The 27,613-nt window shown below is 36.1% G+C and overlaps 1 protein-coding gene across 1 annotated transcript; it reads left to right on the forward strand.

The window, feature by feature from the left end:
* The first annotated feature begins 15,716 nt into the window (after positions 1-15,716).
* LOC149835998 (uncharacterized) lies at positions 15,717-17,163 on the forward strand. The gene has a single exon (XM_090010746.1). The coding sequence runs from the start codon at positions 15,743-15,745 to the stop codon at positions 16,994-16,996; it is 1,254 nt and encodes a 417-aa protein (XP_089866872.1). The 5' UTR covers positions 15,717-15,742; the 3' UTR covers positions 16,997-17,163.
* Positions 17,164-27,613: the final 10,450 nt, after the last annotated feature.

Raw genomic sequence — 27,613 nt, forward strand, 5'->3', positions numbered from 1 at the left:
AGTTGTCAAAAACGCTAGGCAGAGCCTAGGTGGAAGACCCCTAAAAGGCCTAGTCGGGATCAAAAGAACAAAACATTGAAAAAAGTAAAATTATCATAATAAATTGTTAAGTTAGAAACATATGATAATGAAGTTTAAGTATGAACTTTAGTGAAATGTATCACAAATTTCCTATAATTGCATAACATTAAACATAAACAAAATTAATTATGAATAAAGCAAATGTTATTAAGCAAATATAATACAAAAATCAATTATCAATGAAGCAAATATAATATAAAAACAAACAAGGAATAAAGCAAATATAATATAAAACTAGACAATTATGAATGAAGTAAATATAACATAAAAATAAATCATTATAAATGAAATAAATATAATATAAAAAAGACAATTAGGAATGACACAAATATACTATAAAAATAGACAATTATAATGAAGAAAATATAACACAAAAACAATCAATTAAGAATAAAAAATATAATATAAAAACAAACAAATTAGGAATGAAGTAAATAAAACATAAAAATTGATAATTATGAATGAAGCAAAGATACTATTATAGTGTGTTTGAAAAAACTGACTTATCCATTACAGATTTATATAATTAATTTATATATATATTGAGTATAAACTTGTATGTGTGTGAAAAAAGATACAGAGAACTATATATATATATGTATATGAAACATCAACTCAATAGAAATATTGGAACCTCTTTAATCTTGGCTTTAGCATGCAATACCACGTACGTCATACGTGAATCTGAAGAAAAATGTGAGCTTGATGGTCTAGGAGCATCATCGATACTTGAAAAAGATTAAAAAAATATAAATATGAAATGCATTAGATAAATTCACACTTAGTTTAAATAAAGTATTAAATATAAAATACGTAAATATGAATCTTATCTTAGGCTTATTTAGCCCTTCTACGATGATGACAAAAGATACAAAAGAGACAAGTATAAAATACATTAAACAAATTCACACTTATTTTGAAAAAAATGGTAAACAAAGAAAATACGTGAATACAATTCTCACCTTGAGGTTAGGTAGCCCTTTTATGATGATGACAAAAGATTAAAAAAACATAAATATTAAATACATTAGACAAATTCATACTTATTTTGAATAAAATAATAAAAAAAGAAAATACATGAATATGAATCTCACCTCGGGCTTAGGTAGCCCTTTCTACGACGGTGACAAGCATGATGATAGTTGGGCACAGCTTTGGCTAGGCAAAAGCTTCATATAATACCTAAATTTTTTTTATGATTATTAAATAAATAAAAATAAAATTTGGTCTCAAATATGGTTAGCAATTTTAATTTATATTTAAATTTTAATTATAATTTAATTTATATTTTTTAATTTAATTTAGGTTTGAACACCCATTTGTAATTAATTCGGGTCTAATTAGGTATTTGAACCTAGTGGGGGATGCCCCAATGAGATATGGGTTTTAATCCAATTAAAAAAGAAGATCCAAGTGGGAAGGACTTGGTAGAGATAGTAGAATGTAGGGATCATAATTAAGGCAACCCAAAATGAAAGGAGAAGAAAATTTTCCCTCTCTCATCTCTAACTATGACCTTCAAAGCCTTCTCCCTCTCATTTCATGCACTCCACCCTCTCTTTATCTCTCACTCCCTATATCAAACCTTATTTCACTCTCCCTCACTCTCACACAATTCTCATTCATGCCATCTCATCTCTCTATCACTCTCACTCTCACACACGACCTTGGAGGAGACCCCCATCAAAGTTAGGATGGTGCAACCATTTTATGAGTCTTCTCCATTGTTGATTTTTGGAGCTTCTCATCCAACATTTTTTAATAAACACTATTGATGATTTGGAGGAACCCACATTCTAATGATTTTTGAAGGGTTCATTTAAATGATTTTTAAAGGATTTCAATCCAACATTTTTTAAGGTGCTTGATTCCTACAATTACGGTAAAGGTAGGGATAACTCTAACCTTGAATATAAGTTGAGTGCTAGGGTATGCAAATCTAAATTTAGCTATATGTTAGATTTAGGTTTTTTCTAAATCTAGAAATTATATGTATGTAGAATTTATATTTCTATGTAAATTTGAATTTATACATACACTAGAATAATATTTATATGAAAATATGAATTTATACATGTATTAAAATCTTGTTTCTATGCAAATCTAAATTTATACATGTATTAGAGTCATGTTTCTATATAAATATGAATTTATACATGTGTTGGGTTCATATTTTATGTAAAGTTAGAATTTATATATATTGGATTGATGTTTTATGTAAATTTGAATTTAGATACATATTGAATTTGTTTTTTTTTTAATTTGAAATTTATATAAAAGATAAATTGATGTTTTATGCAAATTAAAAATTATAATTATATTAGAATGATGTTCCATGAAAATCTGAATTTATATGGTTGATAGATTTGTGTTTCTTCTCAAATCTAAAATTTATTCATGTGTTTGAATGATGTTCCGTGCAAATCTAAATTTATATTGTTGATAAATTTGAGTTTTTTTCAAATATAATCTTTATATGTATGTGTCAGATTCGTGTTTCATGCAAAATTGAATTTATAATTATATCACAATTATGTTATGTAAATTTAAAATTATGTTAGTATTGGACATGAGATTTATGTGCACATAAAGTGTTTGTGCATAGGTTTGTGTAAACATAAAAATCCATTTTAATAATTCACCATTAATACATAAAAATCTGTATTAATGGTGTGCTTATGTTTACATAAAAAATCTATTTTAATAGAGTGCTTATAGGCAATGAAATTTTATATTTGATGTAGTGCATGCGTGCATAAAAAATGTAAATTTGATGTGCATATGTGCACAAAAATTTCAGATTTAATGTTGTGCATATGTGAAAAAAAAATAGTTTGAATAATGTATATATATGCACAAAAAATTTAGTTTGAATTATGTATATACATGTACAGAAAATTCAATTTAAATAATATATACATGTATATAAAAAATACAGCTTGAATGATGTATATATGTGCATAAAAAATTTAATCTAAATAATATATACATGTGCACAAAAAATTCAGTTTGGATAATATATACATGTACATAGAAAATTCTGCTTGAATGATGTATACATGTACACATAAAATTTAGTTTGAATGATGTGCTTATATGCATACAAAATTATCTTTGAAGAATATGTTCATGTGCATAGGAAATATGAAATTATCATGTGCTTATGATGGGAAATGATATGCACGAAAATTTAGTTGAAATACTATATTTGTGTGAAAATTATGTGCATAATTTAAAATATCATGACTATAATGAATGGTTGTTAAGCATGATGTGATATGTTGTCATGATGTTAAACAAGGATGATATGTTGTCATGATATTAAGCATGTTATGAGATGTGGCTTGTAATGCCAATAAAAAGAATGCCATATGTTGTAGTGGTGCACTTAATATGAAAAACCTACTTGTATACATGCATGCTCATAAAAAATAATTGAGCAAATGGTTCAGAAAGGGAATCATAGACATGCTGGATTAAAAAGGGTTATCTATATGACATGATATGTAATTGTTATGAGTGGGCAACTTATGCTCGCACCAGGAAAGGCAAATGATTGAGAGCTATGGCAATGAATGACAAATTATAAATGACATATGAAAAAGAAAAAGATATATAGATATGTCGTGACTAATTGCCCTTAATAAAGATAACCCTATTTGATGGAATCTAGATACACTTGAAATGTGTATATTACCTGATAGTCTGTGAATTCTAGGTACACCTATGAGGATATATGTTACTGGATATCTGGTGACCTGGGTACACTTGAAGGGTGTATGTTATGAGTGCTCCCTGGTATACCATAGTAAGGGATAAGTGATACAATGCCTGAGTGACAACGTAAGATGATTTTTATGAGAACAAGGTGTCTCACCTGGTCTTTAGTAGCTCGAGTGGTAGAAGGCTTGAACTGCCAATGTATCCTATATGGTAAGTCTCGTGACTACTTAAATAGTTGATGATGCATCCTAATTCTTTTTTCCTTTGCGAGTTCTCTCTCGGACAAGCTCCACTCGCTTAGGAATTTGATTCAGTAAGTCACTTAGGCATTAAATACATAACATAATAAACATCTCTTGTGGTTTTCTCTATCCCAATGATTTTTTCACGCATACTTGATGAGAGTGGTAATAAAGAAAAATAAAGACTTTGTATTTGATTATATTTATTTTATGTTAAACATGTATTAAAAACATCCCCTAATAGTGAAAACAATCAATTAGGGATATTTGCATGTTGTTGCATAACATTAAATATGAATATGAAATTATTGATAAAGTTACATGTGAGATTATTAATGGCTTTGGTTAAAACTGTTATAGCATGCATCAATTTAAATTTATGTGTTAGAATTATGCAACTAATGATTTGTATGCTTGATCATAGTCATATGTTTAATTATATAATTTGATGCATGAGTAATTGTTAAATGCTTAACTGATGCATTATGATTGAATTGCATATGTCTTGAATAGGGGTAGGATTTTGTGTACTCATAGTGTTATATAACCATACAATGTTAGAGTATTCTTATTAAGACTCGACGAGTCTGACCTTATATTTATTCATTTAGGTAATGAGTAGTTTATTTTTTGGTAGAGTAATGGTAGGATGTGATAGGTGGTGCCAAGAACCAAACTTTTTAAGATCTCCAAGACTTGATTTAGAAACTAGTTATGTTTCTAAGATTATCAATTTCACTCTAGTATAATTAGGACTGTCCACTTTACTTCGATGTATTAGGACTATTACATTTTAATTTGGAGTTAGATAGTTATGCATGCTTAACAAATGATTTGAAATATGGTGTATGGGTCGTATGTTATCTTTTATGTTTATGATTTAGGTTCATTAGTTACAACCAAATTATGAGTGGACATAGACCTAAGTCTAAAACGGGATTTGAATTGAGCCCAGTGTTGTGTTCAAATACCTATAACTCACCAAAGATTTCTAACCAAACACCGAAATAAATATTTTTGTTGTATTTTGGTTGTTGATAAAAAAAGTTTTCAACTTTGATTGCCTCTTCCTCGAACTTGGTTCTATTGAGCTATTAAACGCTAGCGCATATGCATAAGCTGACCCTTTAGAGCTTAATTTGGTTACAATAATATCATAGATAGGGCTTTTGACTTTGGTTGTCTCTTTTTGGAACTCAATTCTATTGGGCTATTAAACATTAGCACTTGTGGACAAGCTAACCCTTTATAACTTAGTCTGGTTAGAATAAGGCTATAGATACTGTTCTTGTTCTTGGTTGTCTCTTTCTTGAATTTGGTTATAGAGACTATTAAACACTAGCGTTTTCCTACGAGCTGACTCCCTAAAACTTACCCTGGTTAGAGTAATGACATAGGTAAGGCCTCATATTAATTGCTTTAAAAAAAATAGCTAAGTTTTCGGGTTAAGAATTTTGGGGCATTACACTCTAAAGACAGGTGAGACAAGGATTTGGATCTAAGGCTTATAGGTTCAAACTCTAGCATGGTATAAGTATTAGCATACTAGGCTAGCAAGAATTTAACAAAATTTGGGTGTTGAAGTACATAGATTTAGATTGGGCATAAGGGCTAGACCATGAGACATATATCATAGATGGTCTGAAATAGGCGATACGACCCCTATTATAAGTGTATAATTGAATTCTGGACTTAGGTTTAGAGGATTCTGAGCCAAAAGATTCATATCCAGGTTCCATGCAAGAGCTTAGATTTTGTTGGTCAGAACAATGATGTGGCTAGCTCCTATTCATCAAAAATCTAGCTTAGGAGCTAAGAAATTAGATTCGATAAATCTTAGAGGCTACATTCTTAGATTTAGGAAGGTTTTAGGGTGATTTTCAAGGTTTTGGCAAATTTTCTAAGTCTAAAATGCCTTTCAAATGTGAACTAGGCCCAAAATAGCATGTTTTGGGTCTAGCAACAACCTAGGTTGTTTGAGCCAGGTTGTCGTTTGAATGAAATGGTTGAGGATCTAGTTTAGATCCACACCTTGGGCAATAACTTAGACTGCACATGCGCCAACTCAAACTGAATTTATTCCAGATCCAAACAATAAGAACGACAATTAAGTTAGAATGACAACTTAGCTTGGATCTAATCCAAATCCAAATAGTAAAGGCACCAACTAAACTAGATTTGATCTAGAACTAGAATAGATCTAGATCCATAACCATATCTAAATAGGCTAAAAACCTTGTTTTAACCATAACTTTTGATCATGATGTTCATTTGAGGTGATTTTTGGTGTGTTAGCTTATGATGTCTTATTCAATTATTCTTTTAAGAGAAAAAATTGATGCCTTCGTAACTGTTGATTTTTTGATCGCTGAATAAACATGTATCGAGGTCAGATTCCAGTAATAAAAAAATCCGTTCCTACTAAACAATACATGTAGATCACATCTATGGTGTTACATGTGAGGAAAAAAAAAACAAAGGTGTTCCACACCATTTGCTAGGTCGATTGCACCTACAATTGGACTGTCACAAATCTTAACCATATATATATTTATAATTTTTCTTAATTTATGTATGCTTTTATATTTAATTTTCGTTATTAAAGCTCATCTCTTGAGCATGCTGTATTTTAAAAATAAAGTATAATGTATTTTAAACATATGTTTTTATCTATTTATTTGTCATAAAAGTATTAATTTAAACACTTTGTGTAGACCGGGCCATATGGATGAGCCGCTAAATGTCTAGTGGGTAATAAAAGGAAAAATAATTTGTAAAAAGTTGCGAATAGAAGAATTTTCTGAATTTGCAGTTGTTTTTCAAAGGCACAATAATTAGGGGCCAGTCTGGTAATTTTCCATTTTACTTTTTCAAAACCTACCAAAAACCTGTCATAATTTTTTGACCCCCTTGAAATTGCTCAAATGAGCCACTATGTTTACTATGACTCTACGTCACAAATATTGCTGTGAAAATATTGCAGCCGGTATAATACCCAAAGAAACATGATATGGCCTAATTGTGAATATTATATTTTTTATTCTAATATTAATGCTTAGATACTTTTGGTATTTTTATGTCATTCTCATCTTTACCTTTATAAATATGTTATATCTTTCTTATATTTTGATGTATGCTGAATTTTCTCAACATTTTCCCACGGAAAACAAAAATAGCATGAGATTATCTCTCACCGAGATTTTCTGGAGAATGACATCTGTGATATTGAGCTTTAACTTTAATTGTCCCTAAATATCTCTTCCCTGTGGTAGATCTTCAAAATATATCTTCTTTTAGTTCTCAAACTCCAGTGATTTTCATCCGAGTGCGTCCTTGAAATGCCCCCATTATCGAGAGCAGATCAGGTGATCTGCCGAAGCTCTTTAATGAAAGTGATTTGGCATCCTCACCGTCCACAAATTGCATAAAGACCGTGGGCTTCTGGTGGATGAAGCAATGGACGGTGAAGATGTCAAATCACTTTCTTAAAATGATCTGACAGATCACCTGATCTGCTCTCTCCATTATCTCCAACCCCTTTCTTCCAAACAGTATAAACTGCATACCATGTTGGAAAATCAGCAATATGCTTTGCTGGAACCTAATTCAGTTTACTTACCATGATTGGTTAAGTATGAAGCACCCTAAACCACCGAGATGGTTACCCATGTGGTCAGCAGGGTCCTGTGTCAAGCTAAAGGCGTAGGATTGAATCCCGCTGATGCATGGGGAGCTGCCGGGCTTTGCCACGGTTGGTGCGCGTAAGGCTGGGTGGTCATGTCCTCAACCTAGAGTTTAACTCACAAAGAGGTGAGCTCATTAAGTGACCCCATTCACAGTAAGGGTTAGGGATGGCAGTGGACCGGGGTGGGGACGGGGGACAAGGTCTCCACCCCTGCCCCGTCTCAAAATTCTGCCCTCCATTCCCGCCTTCATCCTCGCATGAGTTTTGATTTTAACCTCCATCCGCCTCCATCCCCGGCTCAAACGAGGCGAGGTGGGGGCAGGGCCCCATTTTCCCTCGGTCCATTGCCATTTTTAAAGAGTATTTTAGCATTTTACTAATGGGGATCAGAGACAAAGCAAGGGAAAGCATAAGTCCATGGGTTTTGATTTTAACTTCCATCCCCGCCTTCATGCCTGCCTCCATCCCCACACGGGTTTTGATTTTAACTTTCATCCCCGCCTTCATCCCAGTTTCATGTCCTCCGTCGCCGGTCTAAACGAGATGAGGGGCTAAGCCTCATTTTCCCCATTCCACTGCCATCCCTGTTAAGGGTTTTCCTTAATTGTAGTATGAAGCAACCTAGCAAGATCTTTCTCATGGATTTTAGTGGCCTTTCCAATTTTCCAATAAGTAATCAATTAATGTGGTCGATAGGTACACCAATCGTAGCAATTATTTTAGAGTCTTCAACAAGAAATTCGGAGAGGTAGAAGCCTACCATTATGTGTGGTGTCTGTTGGTAGTAGTTCAAGTTTGGGAAAGGGACATCATACCAGCCACGACTGTGGCAGCTCTAGATCTTTACATCATATATGATTTGAGATTTCTCTCTTTGCCTAATGCAGGAATAGATTGTCATCTTTTTATAACCGTACTATTTGCTACAATCGTGTGTACAAATTACATAGATCCCTTTTTTCCTCTATGTTTATTTTGTTTTTGGTAAATCTGAGCCTAGGGTTATGATTGAGAAACAAGCCAAGCTGCTCATGGCTTGGCTCATGTTTGGCTAGTAAAGAGCTCATTCAAACTCGTAAAATAAGCCCAGCAAGCTGAATATGAACAATAGGTATCCGTCTCGGCTTGACTTGTGTTTTAGATATACTTTACATGTATTTTTTTGTAATCCTATTTCTTTTAACTCTAAACCAATGTGTTTTTTTTATAAACAAGCTGACTCGAACTTGGGTTGTTTAATTCAGGCTCGTTATCAGCTTGAACTCGGTTTATTTTGCCACAAGAATGAGCCAGCTTGAACTCGTAAAACCCTTGCTGTCTCCCCTGCTCATCGGGGATTACAACCCAGCTTCGACCTTGCAGCAAGGGATGCCACCCATGGATTTTGAACTTGTGACATCCCGTCAACTTGGTAACATTCACTACTCACCCCAACCAAATGAGCAGAGCCCTTGTGTGCAAACTTTTCAGACTTTTGGTGTTCATACATGTGGGAAACTCTCATGTTCAAGATATTCTTTTCTTTTCACGCCAGTGAACATATTGATGCCATACTTGAACAAGATTTTCTGGATTTTGTTTTCTTACTAACAAATATGCATAGTATTTAGGAAACCATAGATTTGGGACATGTATTATTGGAAACCAACAGAAATTAAAAATCATCATGACTTTCTATAAAAAAACAAAGATCATGAATTTTCAGCTTTTTTACTGACCCTAGGAAATAAAAAAAAAAGGATCTACAATCGACCCCAAGGAGACGTTACGCTCATTGAACCAAATAGTTTAATTATAGACTGCCACAAATCCCAGATGCTTCATATGGGCTTCTGGGATCTGTATGGCAGTCTAAAATTAACTTTTACCTGCCCTACTATGGGCTTAAGAAAAAAAATCAGCTTCTTGCTGCCACGTGGAGGTTAACGTTAAACTAGTCACTATTAAATTGGTCTAAAATTATAAAATAAAGTTTGAAAGTCTCCACCAATTGGTTTAAAATTATAAAATAAAGTTTGAAAGTATCCACCATTTTGACAGTTTCTGCTACTTATGTGTATGCGTAGGGGAAACTGAAATATGTTTACCAACCCAATATGTTTGCTGGTAAGAATGAAGATTTTGATAGTTTTTTTGCAAATCTAACACTGCAGATGCATTTGGCGTAGTTCATTTGCTAAGAATTGACTTCATCCTAATTGATTCAAGAAATGTGATTTTTTATGCTTAAATATTTATAAAAATTTTAAATAGTTGATTTTCAACCATTGAAAGATCCTTCTTATACTTCTTAATTAGATGATCCAAGAGTCTATCTTTTATAAAACCAAGTGTCTAGATCACATCCCTATGGTAATTTTTTTTAAAAAAAAGTAAAAAAGCCTATGAAAATATTGGTTCATGCCAATAAACATATTTGGTTGGTAAACATATTTTAGTTGATTGATAGCACCTATAATAATAATAATATTTTACCATAACTTACATTATATATATATATATAGGAATGGAAACCTTTCAAATGAAAATGGTGAAAAAAATTGGTATTTTTTCAAAATTCTGACAGTCAGCATGATTGATTAACTAGAAATCGACACTTGATAATGAATTTTGGATAAAAAAATGGTATTTGGAGACTCAAAAATTTATGAAAATTATATGCCGTTGACTTTTGAAACTTATAAAAACCTATTCATGCATCAAAATCAAATGCTCCAAGAGCAGATTTGTATAAAAACAAGTTATAGATCACATTTGAAAGGTCAGAATTAAAAAAAATACCAAAAAACCAATAAAACGTTCATTGGGTAGGTTTGGAAGGGTTTTTCATTAGGGAATATATATATATATATATATATATATATATATATATATATATATATATATATATATATATATATATAGAGAGAGAGAGAGAGAGAGAGAGAGAGAGATTTATGAAAGAAAAATTACCCCAGGATTAAATACTTAGTCACGCTAACTTAACCTGAGGAACTTACCATGGCATCTTGGTAGCATAAAACTTCATGAGCACACCCCTGTCCCCAAAGAGTCACCTTGCTTTGTCTCATGCAGGGGTTAATGCCCGTGGGATTTGGACGTTGACTGCTTGTACAGTCCAGTCCAGCGGCGAGGTCCCTTACCACTATGCCAAAATCTCTTGGTGACAACTTTCCCCACATTTTTTAATATGAAAAGCCGGAAGCCATGCATCAAGTTCTTGAATTGGAGTATACCACATCTAGCCTTAGGTGGAAGTTTCCAATTATTATTTTTAATGCAAATAGGAAGGACAGACTTTTTCACCTCCTTTCTCATTTTTTTATAAAACTACCTACCTTCACTAGTTTAAAGTTTGATACCTGGGTCCCGCGTATTTGATGCAAGGCCCGTGCCAAATGAGATACTATCCTTGGTAATCCGAGAGAGTATTTGTGTAATTTTACACTATGAATATTGAGGGTAGCTGAACTATGATAGTGATTTCTTCTTCTTCTTCTTCTTATTATTATTATTATTATTATTTTGTTTAATGACAGAAAAACTCTTGCTGAGAACTGGGTTACTTAATAGACACATCCTCCAGACAGGTTAACCTTGAGTGGGATATAATTGATACCCAAGGCTTTATATAATCCACCAGTTAAAGACACCCATACACCTGTGGGAATCAAAACTTGGTAGGAAGAGGTTAACATTTTCTCCCCAAGTCCGCTGCCTATCTATGTTACATACAAAAAAAAGAGCCTTTATAATGTCATTATTGCAAACCGCCACCATAGACCCCAAGCGGAGTTGATATGGTTGGGGTTGATATAGTGGGGTGGGGCCTTGGTCGTTTAGACGGGTGGTCAAGGTTTGATTGTAATGGGACCAGCATAGGCTTCGGGTATAGCGGTCTTTAACCTCAAAGTTTTATGCTGCCGACATGATGACTGTAGGTATAGCAGGCTGAGTCAGCAAGACCAAGTCTTTATGCCAGCTGCGGTTTATTCGAGTTATAAATTGATAAAAAAAAAAACCACCACCATGACAGTAGTTTAACTAGATGTTAATCGTTCTCAAACCCCCACACGCGCGGGCAGGTTATATGTTTCCCTCGGAACACACACTGTAGCTACGGTGCGTGTTCTTGGGTTCAGTGGGGGCATAGGGAGAGAGCTGTGTACATCCTGCAGGCTGATGTATGGTAGTGTACAGCTACCCCGTACACCTCACTGAGCACCACGCAGCGCTCAGTGAAGACCTCAGAACACGCACTGTGTATGTTCCGAGGGTGCACACGCAACACCCTCTCCCCCACACACACACTAGTTTAACCAAATGTTACCAGCTCCAAAAATATAGACATTGACTTGTCGTAGGCCAGCCAATCATTTTTTCAGGCTCTTCTTAATTTTGTATATATTATGATCACACTAAAAGGTACTTTAAAAATCTTCACCTTAACGTATCCACCAGCTTTTGATGAATGCCCCCATTTTGTGTTCTTGTATTCTTTCGTTAACAGATTGAGGCAAGAGAGAAGAACAAAAGAAGACTTCACATCGAACGGTAATGCCAAGAAAAAAAAACAATCGTCAAACAGAGAGCGACGGTTCAAAAGAGGAGCATGATCTCATACGGTTGACCAGAGGAGAGGAGAAACCAATAAACAACTAATGAAACATTATGCAAATAATGCTAGAAAAAGTAACTGCATGCACTATTTTTCTGACTGTTTGGGAGCCCGTAGTCGGTGGGGGTGGGGGGTGCTGATCAGGTTAGTGTCTACTCTGACGGTATGGTCAGGGGTCAGTGGCCTTTCATTACTGGGTATCAACATTATCAAAACACCATGGCCTATAATATCTTATATAAATCTTAAATGGAACCCACAAAATTTTTAAGAGCCATCGATGCTTGCTACTAGGGGTGTCAACGGGCCAGGTTTACCCGACCCGAATCAAATCCTATAGGGTCCAGATATGGTGATACCCGAGTCTAGACCCAAAGGTCCGATTAATACGTGGACCTAGGTATAGTTTGTGAAATTTTATACCAGACCCGGACCTGACCCGAGTTCCATTTAAGACCCATAAATTTTCAATGTAAAAATGATAAAAAAAATGGTTTTATAAGGTATGGTACGGGTCTGGTTCATGTAGTTCTTATTGGGTCCGGGTATGGTTTTTCTGTATAGTAGACCCGATTATACCTGGGTTCGAACCCGATACCATACCTGAAAACTGGTTCCAAAGTCTAGTACCACCTGAGTCTGAACCAAACCCAACCCGTTGATACCCCTACTTGTGATGAACAACTCCAGCTGATCGCCAAATTCTAGATCCCAAACAGCTATGAGATTTAGCAAAAATCTAAAGGCGCCCGAATTCTGGATTTGACAAATCCAAGATTTAACATTTCATTGACAAATATCAGCTCCCAAAAATAGCCAAAAGTAACGAAACAGGAACCTAGGTAAAGCCATATAATTAGCCTTCTTCCTTACTAAAGGTAAAGATGAAATATGATTCTATCAAATAATTTAAGGAAAAATTTATTAGGGTCCAACTTTTTGCCCCTAACTCCAAAAAAAAGACCTAATGTTTCTGAAATTTCTAGTATGATTTTCTGCTTTCTTTAGAAACTTCTGAACAGAGACCTACTCTTATCATCGACCACTAACTCAAGTTAGTTAAGTTGAGTCAAGATGTCAATAATAATTTCAAATGCTAAAATACTTGCCCTTTTTTCTTTTATAAGAAATGCACAAGTACTTTTCAAGTCCAAAAGGCAATACAGAAAACTCAAAAGAATTGTGTTCCCCGGGATGATGGAGGTTATCCTGCGGTTCCCTTTCAGTAGTTTTCAGAAAAAAGAAAGGCTAATATGTGAGGTGCAATTTTGGGATTACAGGCAAAAAGGTTAGCCCGTAAATGAAATTTTACCAATAACGGGCACAAGATTACGTTTCACCAAGTTGCAAACAAACCGTTATGACCAACAAAAAAGATGCGAGACAATATTTTTTCCTTTGAAAATTCACTGTGGCCGTTTTATTTCTTTTCCTTGTGTTTCTGGTTGTGTGCTTAACCTTGGGGGTGTTTTGCCTTCCAACTGAGGCCCTGACATGTTGAGTTTGACCGTACATGGTCACGTTAGGACTCAGGAGCAGTTCTGTGGACCAGACTTCAAATGCACCTCCCTGTTGGCAATCTAAAGTAAGATATTGCAAGCTAAAAACCCTTACTTTCTTGAATAATTACAGAAGGGCCACACCTGGCCTCAGATCAGGCATTTCAAATCTTGCACTAGGATATCACACAGATCCACTTTACCTACCAACGTGGAACAACACACATTCAAAATACACTTGCATTTGAAGCGGAATAAAAATAATAATATTGCTGCGGAATTGCATGTTGATAATATATATATTGGATAATCAAGCTGAGGTTTCGGGTTAGAATTCCCACATGGGCATCTTTATAAAGTGAGCAAATCTCCTCGCTTGATACTTTGGTTTCATCATTTCTTTAGTGCATTTAGTTCACTTATTAACGGGTGTATTCTTTGGATACTCTTGCGATTTTTTTACAGCAAATTGCATAGAATGGCCACATAAAAAAAATATGAAGTTCAAATTTAAAACTTATGTATTTGACCAACCACTTTGGCAAAGTGTGCTTGAGTGTTGGTAAACCACAAATCAATTGTAAATGATTGCAAAGTATGAAAATGATATTATTATATGATGATTTTGGGCTTCTAATCTTTGGTGCTCATGAGAGATGCATGTATGCTACACTCTGGGCATGAGACCCCACGTAGTAATGCTAACTGGGCAAAACAAAACCAACAAAATACTAAAGAGGCATAGAATGGTTATTATATATTTTGAACGGCATCAATGTTCTCACATGGCTGGTTCTTTTCACAGCAAACACCAAGTACCTAATAAGCTCTCACGCTCCTTCTTTAACTGCTTGCAACTGTGTTCATGTCCAACCCATATTATTACATGAAGCCCTTGTTGTCCTGTGGACCACTAAATCTAGAAAATTTGCCTCGAAAAATAGGTCTCACCAAAGACATCCAGGTAGATCAAAATCCATATCGGATTAAAAAGACACCAAGGTGGATGGTTTGGATCCAAAGAAATAAGAAATAATCACCACCAAGGTGGTATCCCATGTGTTAAGCGGGGTGCTGTGTCAAGCTGAAGCCGCAGGATCGAATCCCTCTGCCACATGGGACGGCTATTGTTCTGGTTGGGTCCGCCTAACCCCAGCTTGCCTTTCAAAAAAGAAGAAGAAGAAATAATCGCATCTTCAAGGGGCAACTGTTCACACCAAAGAGTGTTCAAAAACCGCTCTCTTCGAGGTTTTTCATCTGGTAGCTTGTACATTATCTGGTGATGATCTCCTATATATGGCTATTGCCCATTTTCAAATCTTTTCCTGTGCTTCTTTGTAACCTTCTGACCAACAATTCTCAGGATCGCACCCTTGTTAACTTCTTTCTGAATAATAATAAAATTTTCATTCTTAAAAAAAATATTAAATAGCTAATTCACGGTGAATAAGAAGGGTTCCATAATTCATATGCATTAATGCCCTGCTGATTCTTGTACTCGGGAGAAAGAGAGGACTGTGCTATTTTTATTGTCGGTGGTACTCTAAAAAACCAACCTATGTCCTGATTTTGATACCAGTTGGTATTTCTTCAAAAGAGTTAGCAAGCGGTGGGGACGATGATATTGTTTTTTATTCTTATAGAGTTGGCATCACTGTAATATGCCTTATTCAGATGTCCTGAATCACCAAAAGTTCTTATTCTTCACGTCATGTATAAGTAACAAGGATTACCTCAAAGTGGGTGCTCTCTGCATTGCCGATTAGCGAAAAGACAAAAACACCCTCAAAGGACCAAAGTGATGCTTTATTTTTCTTTCTTTCTTTCATATAGCACACAGTCTGCTCCCTTTCTTTCTCTCTTGAAGGGAGCATTGATAGAAGAAAGAATCGAGATGGTAACACTGGTTTTCCTCCTCTTCCTCTTGGCAACAGCCAACTGCATCACCTCTCCCATTGACAGAGAAGCCCTCAAGCAAATTAAGGTTACCATAGACCCCACCTCCATCCCCCAGGGCTCCTGCCTCAGCTCCTGGGACTTCTCCGTCGACCCGTGCGACAATATCTACGGCCAACGCTTCACCTGCGGTTTCAGGTGCGACCAACCATCCTCCTCCGGCCAGAAGAGGGTTGTTGAGATCACCCTCGACAGCGCCGGGTACGCCGGAACCCTTTCAACTTCCGTCGGAAACCTCCAATTCCTCACCATCCTCCAACTCCCCGGAAACTACCTCAACGGCTCCATCCCCGCCTCCATCGCTAATCTTTCCTACCTTCAGCATCTTACCCTTTCTCGCAATTCCTTTTCTGGCAATATCCCTCCGGAGATCGGCCGTTTATCAACGCTGGAAGAACTTTACCTCGATAACAACCAACTCACGGGGACCGTGCCTGGTACTTTCTCTGGACTCAAGTCTCTTCAGAGACTCGAGCTCCAAGGAAACAATCTCTCCGGCCGGTTTCCCGACCTGAGTAGTCTTCGGGCCTTAAATTTCTTGGATGCGAGCGATAATCAAATATCAGGAACTTTTCCGGAGAACCCACCGGTTTCGTTATTAGAGATTTCGATGCGAAACAATCTGTTAGAAGGCAAACTCCCGCAGAAAATCGTAGAGCTGAAGTACCTCCAGGTGATGGACCTGAGCCGGAACCGGCTGTCGGGCACGATCCCCTCGGCCCTGTTCGAGCACCCGTCGCTCCAGCAGCTCACCCTCTCCTTCAACAAATTCGAGGGGTTGCAGACGCCGGCGAGCTTCGGGACGAAGAGCGAGCTGATCGCGCTGGACCTGAAGGGCAACCGGCTGGCCGGATTCCTGCCGGCGTTCCTTGCGATGATGCCGAAGCTCTCGGCGGTATCACTGGAGGACAACCTCCTCACGGGGATGATCCCGACGGCCTACGCCGTGAAGGTGGTGGTGTCTCCGGGGGAGATGGGGGTGGAGCCCTTCGCCAGGCTGATGCTCGCCGGGAACTACCTGTTCGGGCCCATCCCCATGGGGCTGCTTAGCCTGAAGCCGGGAATGATCACCGTGAGCCTCGCCGATAACTGCCTCTTCCGGTGCCCCAACGCCTTCTTCTTCTGCCAGGGTGGCCACCAGAAGTCCCTCTCGTCCTGCCGGAGTTTCAACCCTACCATCCCTGCGGCATAATAAGCAGAGCCTCTGTGTAATTTCTTCTTCCTTTTTTTTTTCTTACTACAGTTGGTTAACTTGTATATGGTGATTGTTAAGGATAGGGATTAATTGGCTTCCATCTTACTTTACTCCTCTCGCCTTTTCTGGCTTTCATTGGATATTGTGCTGTGGTCAGATGCAATATCCTGAGTTATCCCAGTTTTTCTGGATAAGTCTGGCTTTTTCTTTTTCTTTCTTGTTCAGGTGTTTGGTTGCACCCTTTTGTGTACAAAGTTGGGATGTTGTGTTGTGCCCTGTAATGCAATATCCCAATTTTTCTCAATCTTTTTGAATAAGTGAGTGTCTTCCAAATGTCCTATGAAAAGTGTAAATTGATGTGGTGACAGTGTGGAGCCAATGGGTTTGTTTGTGAATAGGGGATGCACTACTCGGGTTCGGCTCAAGCTCGACCCATTTAAGTTAGGCTAAAACTGGTTCGAAAAAATATGAGCCGAGATTGAACACAAGTTCAGGCTCGGAACTCGATTAAGCTCGCATAAGGTATATATATATATATATATATATATATATATATATATATATATATAATATGTTTGCAAATTGTGAAACTCTAAAAATAGTAAAGGTTTTTAGGGTTTGAATCCCACCTTTGCAGGACCCTTTACTGGTAAAGGTTTTTGGAACAATGGTCAAGCTCAGCGCGGCTCGAGCTCGAAACCGAGCAGAGCCTGAACAATGATATTCAAGCTTGGATCCGAGGAACACAGCCATTTTGAAATGAGCCGAGTTCCAACAGCCCAGGCTCGGCTTGTGTGCATGCCTATTTGTGAGTTGTGACCCGGTGGTGGGTTAGGGTTTTGTGACATTTCTACTGTGCAGTGGATGGATTCTTGGAATTGTAATAAGAATTCTTCCCTAAAGAATAGGGGAATGGGAAAAGAGGATGTTGATGGACATATGAAACCAAACACGCCCTAAATTAAGTTGTTAAGTTGCACTAACATGTTCTCGTATGTCATTGGTCGAACCGAGTTGAATGGATGACGACTCACCTGGTTTCAGTGGGTTCGGCAATTTGAAGGGAGTGATAAGAGTAATCTATGTCAAGGAGACATGTCTTTTGGCTTCGTGTCTTTGGTGACACGTACAGACACGTGGATTTGAACACTGATTCTTATAGTTTATATTTTAATAATATTTTACAATTTTTAGTAATATTTCAATAAAAAACATTTTTAAATATTAAAATATCAAAAAAAAGTTTTTTTTATTAAAATATTAAAAAATTCATGACCTCGTATCTCATTTTTGATTTTTTTTTTCAAACTTTCAAGTCGAACCCGTATCTCGTGTCATCAAAGTCTACAAATCTTTGTGACATGAAGAGTAATAAGTTCTGTCTCGGCTGGAACATTGGTCAGATTGGGCTTGTTTGAACCCGTGGACTCTTTTTAGTGGTTGGTAGTTTAAAATAGTCCCTTGTGGAAGTCATTCGGGTTGGTGGTATCCTTTTTAAGTTCGAACACTTGAAGGGATTGGATATTTGGGGTTGGATCTGCCCGATCCATTCAAAGTCAGCACTGTCTGTCAACCATGAACATAAAAATCACAAGTATCATATTATACGCTTTTATGAAGAGGTCAGCAAACCGTGCAAATGAAAGGAGTAACGATGACGGTGGTGTTGAATATGATAACGATGGTGTTATGAGCTTGGATGGTGGTGATGTTTTTCTTTTTATAGACTAGCTGGGGATGTGGCAGAGGGATTCGAACCTGGGCCTTTTGCTTGACACAGGACCCTGGATGGTGATGACGTTGGTGGTGTGATGTCTGGTGATATTGGGGGCATCAAGGACTAATGAGGACCCATGAATGTCCCAAAACACAAGCTTTTAACGGGTACAGTTTTTGGACCACAATCAATCAAAGCAGCAAGATGTCCACCTTTCACAAATGAAGCAACAACACTAAGGTTGCCATTAATTTACTCAAGGCTGTGAAATCTCTCTCTTTCTCTCTCAGGGTACGTTTGAAAATGAGAGATATGTAGAGAAAGCAATATAAAATGAAATTTTTGTACGAAATTTTTAACCCTTTCAAACAAGTGAGACTTTTTTGCTGAGAGTTTTTTTTCTCTAAAAAGTACATTTTTTTGATAAGAAACATTATCCTAGGTGGGATGGAGGAATATTTCCTATCAAGAGAAGAAGGTGATTTATACTCCCCACAACTCATCTCACCACCACCACCCACTATCTCACCATCACCAGCACCATCCATCTCACCATCACCACTACTCATAGACAATCCAGAAATTTTTTCTCATGCTACGCAAACAAGAGAAAAGTTTTCATTTAGAAAATTTATTATATCAAAACTTTCTTTTCCTATAAGAGTTTTTCTCGATTTCAAATGAGCCCTTAGGCATGCACATGCACATGTGCACACACACACACACACATACATGCACGTCGAGCTGCTGTTTGTCCTAGGGTTACTAAAAACACTACAGGAGGAGGGAAAATACATTTCTCGTGAAACCGTTTTTGAAATGAAAAACACCACACTTTTGAAACCGTTTGGGAAACATGCTTTCCATGCAATTCTCACATTTGCCAAGTGTTCCCCTTTTGTGGGATACATGTTTCTCATGCTTGATAAGTATTTTCTTTTTGTTAAATGTTTCTTAATAGTTTTTCGATCATTTTCCAATTCATTTCTCAAGTTTCACATGTTCCTGAAAAACCACTTTTTTTTTTTTTCACTACAAGAAATCTGTGGATTAGCGACGATCGTAATCTGTCGTTAATCCGTCGCTAAACAGTTTAGCGACGGATAACTTTCATCGCAAGTTTTTAGTCGCTAATTAGTGACGAAAAATATATGTCGCTACTTTCGTCGCTAATTTGCGATGAATTAGCGAATGACATGATTCGTCACAATGTCGTCGTTAATCCGCAGAGATTTGGTTTTGCGACAAATACACATCCATAGCTAATTTTGTAGCTATTATAACGACAAAATTACAATGGATTATAATTCATCGTAAAACATCGACCGATTCAGTTTTCTGACATAAATATCCATCCCTAATTCGTCTCTAAATTGAAGGCTGATATTAATTGGCAATGTATAATATCCATCGCAAAAAATAAAAAAATTGTTAAAAAAATTGTTTGAAATATAAATTTCCAGAAATTTTTTTCGTTATACAATTTATATATCCTATGTATAAAAAATAAAGTACACATAAAAAATACACATACAAAGTAGCTGAAACAAATTTAACAAACGATACAAGGTGAAATTTTTTATCAATCCATTATAATCCTCACCAAGTTCTAATTATTTACAAGTGAACATTTACAAAGAGTTTCTTTTGAAACAATAAGAAGGTGCAACAAATTCAATACATGAATCTAATCATCGCAAAGATTCTGAGCATCATCTTCTTTATTGTCTCGATCTGCCCCTTCATCCATGCCTCCATCAGCTTCTCTACGTTGATTATCTCCAGCATCCTACAAGAGAAAAGAAAGGTTAGTATTGATAAATAAACTATAATAAAATAAATTGTATACAATACACCTAATCTAAGGCAATCAAAGTAACATGAATGAATTACACTTAGACTAGCTAGCAATAAAGTGAAGGATAATAACAGAATTCAGATATGTGTTTTAAGGTCGACAAAAAAAAATTCATAGTGATTCAATCATGCATATATGTATTCTAAGGCTGTCAAAAAAATATTATAATGATTCAAGCATGCATATATGTGTTATAAGGCTGTCAAATAAATGTCTTTTGTATCACAATCATGCTTATATGTGTTCTAATGTTGTCAAAAAACTCTCATAGTGATTCAATTATGCATATATGTGTTCTAAGGTTGTTAAAAAACTTTCATAGTGATTCAAGCATGCATATATGTGTTCTAAGGCCGTCAAACAATTTTATGGTGATGAAATCATGCTTATATATGTGTTCTAAGGTTGTCAAAAAACTTTCATAGTGATTCAATTATGCATATATATGTGTTCTAAGGTTGTCAAAAAACTTTTATAGTAATTCAATCTTGCATATATGTGTTATAAGGCAGTAAAAAAACTTTCATAGTGATAGAATCAAGCTTATATGTCTTCTATTATTGTCAAAAAACTTTCATAGTGATTCAATCATGCATATATGTGTTATAAGGTAGTCAAAAACTTTCATAGTGATGAAATCATACTTATATGTATTCTAATGTTGTCAAAAAACTCTCATAGTGCTTCAATTAAGCGTATATGCGTTTCAAATTTGTCAAAAAACTCTCATAGTGATTCAAACATGCATATTTGTCTTCTAAGGTTGTCAAAAACTTTTATAGTGATGAAATCATGCTTATATGTGTTCTAATATTGTCAAAAAACTCTCATAGTGATTCAAGCATGCATATATGTGTTTTAAGGCTGTCAAACAATTTTATGGTGATGAAATGATGCTTATATATGTGTTCTAAGGTTGTAAAAAAACTTTCATAGTGACTCAATCATGCATATATGTGTTATAAGACAGTAAAAAAACTTTCATAATGATAGAATCATGCTTATATGTGTTATAATGTTGTCAAAAAACTTTTATAGTGATTCAATCATGCATATATGTGTTATAAGGCAGTCAAAAACTTTCATAGTGATGAAATCATACTTATATGTGTTCTAATATTGTCAAAAAACTCTCATAGTGCTTCAATCGAGCGTATATGTATTCTACGTTTATAAAAAAACTCTCATAGTGATTCAAGCATGCATATTTGTATTCTAAGGTTGTCAAAAACTTTCATAGTGATGAAATTATGCTTATATGTGTTCTAATGTTGTAAAAAAACTCTTATAGTGATTCAATCATGCATATATGTGTATGTGTTATAAGGTAGTAAAAAAACTTTCATAGTGATGAAATCATGCTTATATGTGTTCTAATGTTGTCAAAAAACTTTCATAGTGATTTAATCATGCATATATGTGTTATAAGATAGTCAAAAACTTTCATAGCGATGAAATCATGATTATATGTGTTCTAATGTTGTCAAAAAACTCTCATAGTGCTTCAATCAAGCATATATGTTTTCTAAGGTTGTCAAAAAACTCTCATAGTGATTCAAGCATGCATATATGTGTTACAAGGTTGTAAAAAACTTTCATAGTGATAAAATCATGCTTGTATGTGTTCTAATGTTGTCAAAAATCTCTCATAGTGATTCAATCATGCATATATGTATTATAAGGTTGTCAAAAAACTTTCATAGTGATTCAATCATGCATATATGTGTTATAAGACAGTAAAAAAACTTTCATAATGATGAAATCATGCTAATGTGTATTCTAAGGTTGTCAAAAAACTTTCATAATGATTTTATCATGCATATATGTGTTATAAGGCAGTCAAAGAACTTTCATAATGATGAAATCATTCTCATATGTGATAGAATCATGCATATACTAGCTTGAATTCCAACGACATGAAATAAATGATACCTGACAGGCACCTGCAGACGAAGTTCCACTGTCCTAGAAAAAGTTGCAGAACTCATTACGGACAACATCGAAAATAACTTCATGTAAATAGTCACGCACTGTGTCCTTAACAAGCTGGCGAACACTATCCCAAGAATTAGCAGGGTCAATCGAATGTTCAGAGTTGATGCTAACGGGAGAACTCTGAGAGCCATAGCTGGAGGAGGCAACGATTGGTGTGATGCTCATATTACTTCCAAACCTGAACACACAACCTTTTTTTGGTTCACCGGTTGCAGTCACTCATGCTACAGGATCAAAAGGCGGATGCTGAGTGGAGTTATTGCCTTATCGCTCTACCATCTATTGCTTGCATGACTCCTATAGAATAATGATTACAATATGGATTAATAATTAAGAATTGCAATGTTCATGGTAACTTGTTTATTATAATATTTATTAATACAATAAATATATATCGTTGTCGCTCTTGCCTTCTCTGATACAAACTCTCTCGTGCTCTTACGTTTATGTATTTCAATAAACAATCCTTGTAAGGCACAATGCCTTTTTTTTTGCTTCCTGCGAGGTTAAATGATAAAAAAATCAATTATAAAGTATGCAACAATACTTATAAATTTGACAATATATATATTGATGAGTTATCATTTTCTTCAGGTGACTCCCAAAAGTCCTAGATTCACCTATGTGTAGATGGGCATCAGGCATTTTCGCTCGGTTTTGTGCAGCCTTTATTGAGCGGTTTCAAAAATTATGGCTCGTCAACTTGTCGCACATGGCATCCTAATAATATAACCTGATAGTAGAAGGGTCATGGCCCTTCCACTGCAGTGGATCATCTATCCCACCAGATGCCTTTATTGTTGCAGTCTTTATATTGTGCAGACAAGATGATTGACTCAAATTATACTCGAACTTTAAATTCAGTAGTTGAAGAACTGCAGACAAGATAGTGTGACTCTCGCAACCATTTCAAAGAGGCTCATCAACATCTCTAAGTAAATCATAAAATCTATTATCTGCATCGTTTGCTACTTCTTCCTCTACCCCAGTTAGTACATCACTAGGACCCATAGCAGAACCCAGTTTTGATCCTACGACATCAAATATAAAATCCACATATAGATTATCGTGCACCACATCCACCCGTGCTTCAAAATTGTTCCAAAATTCTTCACCATGAAACATCCAATTTTGATAATCACTCACGAAACCCTTCCTGTATGGGTGATGTCTAACGTCATGAGGTTTTACTAATCGATTGTTCTTATACATCGTGTAGGGACACCTGATCTGACCTGTGAGATCCACTGTACTGATATTTGTCATTGTGAATTCAATAAAATTGTCAACACCATCCATATATTCAAGCGATACCTCATTATCAACTATCCTACGATACATTTACTCACAGATTGCAACAATTTTGTCCTATAATGTTATATATATTATCCTAACCAGTTAAAAGAAAATCATAAGAATGTTATAATGAAGAAAATATCTAATTTATCATGCATTCATGGTAGATGTAATGATTTGATATATATCACACACACACACACACACACACACACACACACATATATATATATATATATATATATATATATATATATAATGTCATTCAATCACAAGAACTATGATGCATGCATTGATAACTTAATATTTTCATATGCAAAACCATTCATTTGAAGCATGTTTGAAACATTGATAACTTATCATTCATTTTGATGTGCAAACTCATTAATAACACGATACATTCATTTGAAGCATATTTTTATGATACAATTTCATATGAAAAGCATAATCAAATTGAAAATAACTTCATACAAGCATGAATACAGTCACATCAAACATTGTAATACATTCAAATCATTCATATCAAAACAATGTCAAACATATACCTGCAGCAAACATACTTTAATATCACGCTAACTACTATCATGACTAGCATGAAATCCGAACTCCAAAAATATGAGCACTTCTATTTTCATACATTAAAATCATGTTCAGCATGATCTCAGGACTTTATCAAAACAGTCCTAGATATCTACAACTAAGTGAGTGTTGTGAACAAAAAATTATTACATCTAAGAAATTAAATAACCTGTGATGCGGTTGCATCACTTACTCACCATGGGTATTTACCCGATTTACATGCTATTGCCTTTGCATTTTTCTCTTATTTCTTTTTGCATTGCTTTTTTAGACACATGTGATGCTTAGCACTAAGCATCACACAATTAGCTTAGCTATGTACCTGTAAAACACATTTATATATGACAGAAGTAGCAACCCATCAAGAGGTGACAGGGGCTCCGCCACTGCCTGACAGAAAGAGAGAGATGGTATACCTGCAGACTCACCGACAAAGGGGATCTGATAGCGGGTCGACTGCAGAGTGAGGCAGAGGCTGGGGTTACATCGAGCAAGCAAGGTGAGAAAGGACGAGAGAAAGGATGAGGGCCAGAAAGGGGTAGGGGCATCGACCCCTGTCGAAAATCAAAGAGGGGCAAGGGCATCGACCTTTGCTGAAAATAAAAGAAGGGTAGGGGCCGATGGCCCCTGTCGGACCAAGGAAAAAAAAAGGAGGCGCGGGGGGCTTGCGGCTCTTAAAAAGGAGGAGGTAGGGGTTGATGGCCCCTGCCCGACCAAGAAGAAAAAAAAGTGGGGGGTGGCCAAAGGCCCCTGCGGCTCTTAAAAAGGAGAAGGCAGAATCGGGGCAGGGGCCATTGGTCCCTGCCGGATTTTGAAAAACGAAACAGGGGCCAAAGCCCCCTACCGAAATCTCCAAAACAGGCGGAAAGGGGGGGAGGGGGGTCCCGACCTCTTCTGCCAGTCAGCTGGGTGATAGAGGGCAGAACAAGAGAGAGAGAGAGAGAGAGAGAGAGAGAGAGAGAGAGAGAGAGAGAGAAGGGAGGAAACGTACCTGGGAGAAGAGGTCGTCGGCATCGGCAGACGAGCAAGAGGGAAGGAGAGAGGAGACGAGCAATAAGGGGTGAGATATAGGTCATCGACGAAGCTGTCACAGAGAGAGGTGGTCACCAAAAGGGAGAGAAGGGAGGGCAAACAACGGGGCGAGAGAAAGGGCGGGGGTGTGCGATGAATGAAACAAAAAGGGAAAAGAAAGAGGGCTCGCATTAGGGTTTTATGAAAAATTCAGTGACAGATTAGCGAGAGCAAAATTTCATCGCAAACACCATCGCAAATTTGCGATGGAGTAGCGACAGAAAAACGGTGTCGCTCATCTGTCGCGAAGTTGCGACGGAGTGTGAGATGAAAATTTTCTGTCGTTAATCTGTCGTAAATTTGCGATGAAATTTTTTCATCGTTAATTCCGCAACTAATTTCAATTTTAGGGACTGATAGTTTTCTCTCATTAATCCGTGGCAACTTTGCGATGAATTATTTTTGTCACAAATTTATGTCACTAATTAACATTTTTCTTGTAGTGTTTCCTTTCTCGCGACCTTGGTTTGTCCGCGTGACCGTAAAGTTTTGTAGGATTTGACTCAATTATGTCCTTAATCATTAACCGTCTTTTCTTTGTGTCAGATTAATGTGGATGGGTCAAGAGCTATACTCAGATCCATGTCGGGAAATCTTGGTAATAGGATTTTTGAACAAGTTATAATCTTGTAATAAATTTAAAAATTGTGTTTTATAAAAATATAAAAAGAAGAAAAAAGGTTAATATCATGATAATGTCACGACAAAAGCACAATATTTCCAAAGTTTCACTGACATTTGTTACTGTGCTCAGACCCGACTGATTTTCAGGTAGATCAAGAAAACTCCATTTTGTTTCCATATGTATGGATAGGGTTAAGCTTGCAACGGAAAATATCTTGACTGCATGTGGGCCCATTGTGCTTCTGATCCAAGGGAACCAACAACTTTGTAGGACCCACTGGGAGAAACTGGGTCTGATATTATGAGCTTGGACTCTGTCTTCCCTCAGGTTAAGATCGGACGGTCGATAATCGTGGCATAAATCTTAGATATCATCTGGACCTTCAACCTTCTATCAGTTAATGAAGTAGCAGTGTGGGTGTGTTACTGCAACTTTCTCACCAACTTGAGTTGTAAATAGTCTGACTCAGGTTCAGAGTCTTCAGACCGGTTTGAAATATAATGCTTTAGATATTTTGAAAATATCGTGAATTTAATATGATATTTTTTATGGCCGTTCTTTTTCCGTTGAAAACACGTTTAATTAAAAAATCACAAAGCCGCTAGTGCACGTCACCTTGTGTTGGGGTTGCAGGTTCAAAACCCAATGGTATAGTTGTATAACTTGTAGGGGTCTGACTAACCCCAGCTTGCCTTTCAAAAAGAAAAATCTCCTTTTTTTTTAAATATCACATTTTAAGTATATTTACAATCTTTTTATTCATGAGGCGTTTGCATGTCGGAGAACTCCGCTTTTTCACGGAAATGCATCGACGGACGTGCATTTTTTATGATGCCCAAAATGTGAAAATAAATATGGCACCACCGATTTTCAGATGGGCATGTCAAATTTCGTGCTTAACCCCCCCTTTTCGCAAAAAGCGTTCCTGCGGGGAGGGGGTCCCTTTCATAGTGACAAACGTTTTTATCGGCAATTTCTCGTTTTTCAAAAACTCGCAAGAAATTGAAAAAATTCCATAAATCTTGTGTTTTTTTCAGCAAAATCTCGACAATAAAAAAATAAATTATTTTTTATAAGAAAATATTAATAAAAATAAAAATACATGGTTTTTTGCGATAAATAGCTGTTTAAAACATAAATATCACGTTTAAATCACGGTATTTATATTTTTTTCATAAATATCGCAATATTTAGAAAATCTCTTAAGAAATTGCCGTTTTAAACTATCAGGCAATTTCTCGCGATATTATCAGGCGATTTTCATAAATCTTGCGATATTTGTCACATTGACTCCCATTTTGTTTCTGCGGTAAAGGAATCCATGAAAGGGTGCCGCAACACCCCCGTTCCATGACAAGCAAATGCACCCTTAGGGCGGCACAATGTCACGTTGAGTGGGTTATTTTCTACGGAAATGCATCGACAGGAGTGTGTTTCCGTGGGGCCCACAGTGACAACATAAACACTGAAAAC

Source organism: Nuphar pumila, chromosome 6 (genome assembly GCF_984573655.1).
Source record: "Nuphar pumila chromosome 6, dmNupPumi1.hap1.1, whole genome shotgun sequence".
Classification (NCBI taxonomy): Eukaryota; Viridiplantae; Streptophyta; class Magnoliopsida; order Nymphaeales; family Nymphaeaceae; genus Nuphar; species Nuphar pumila.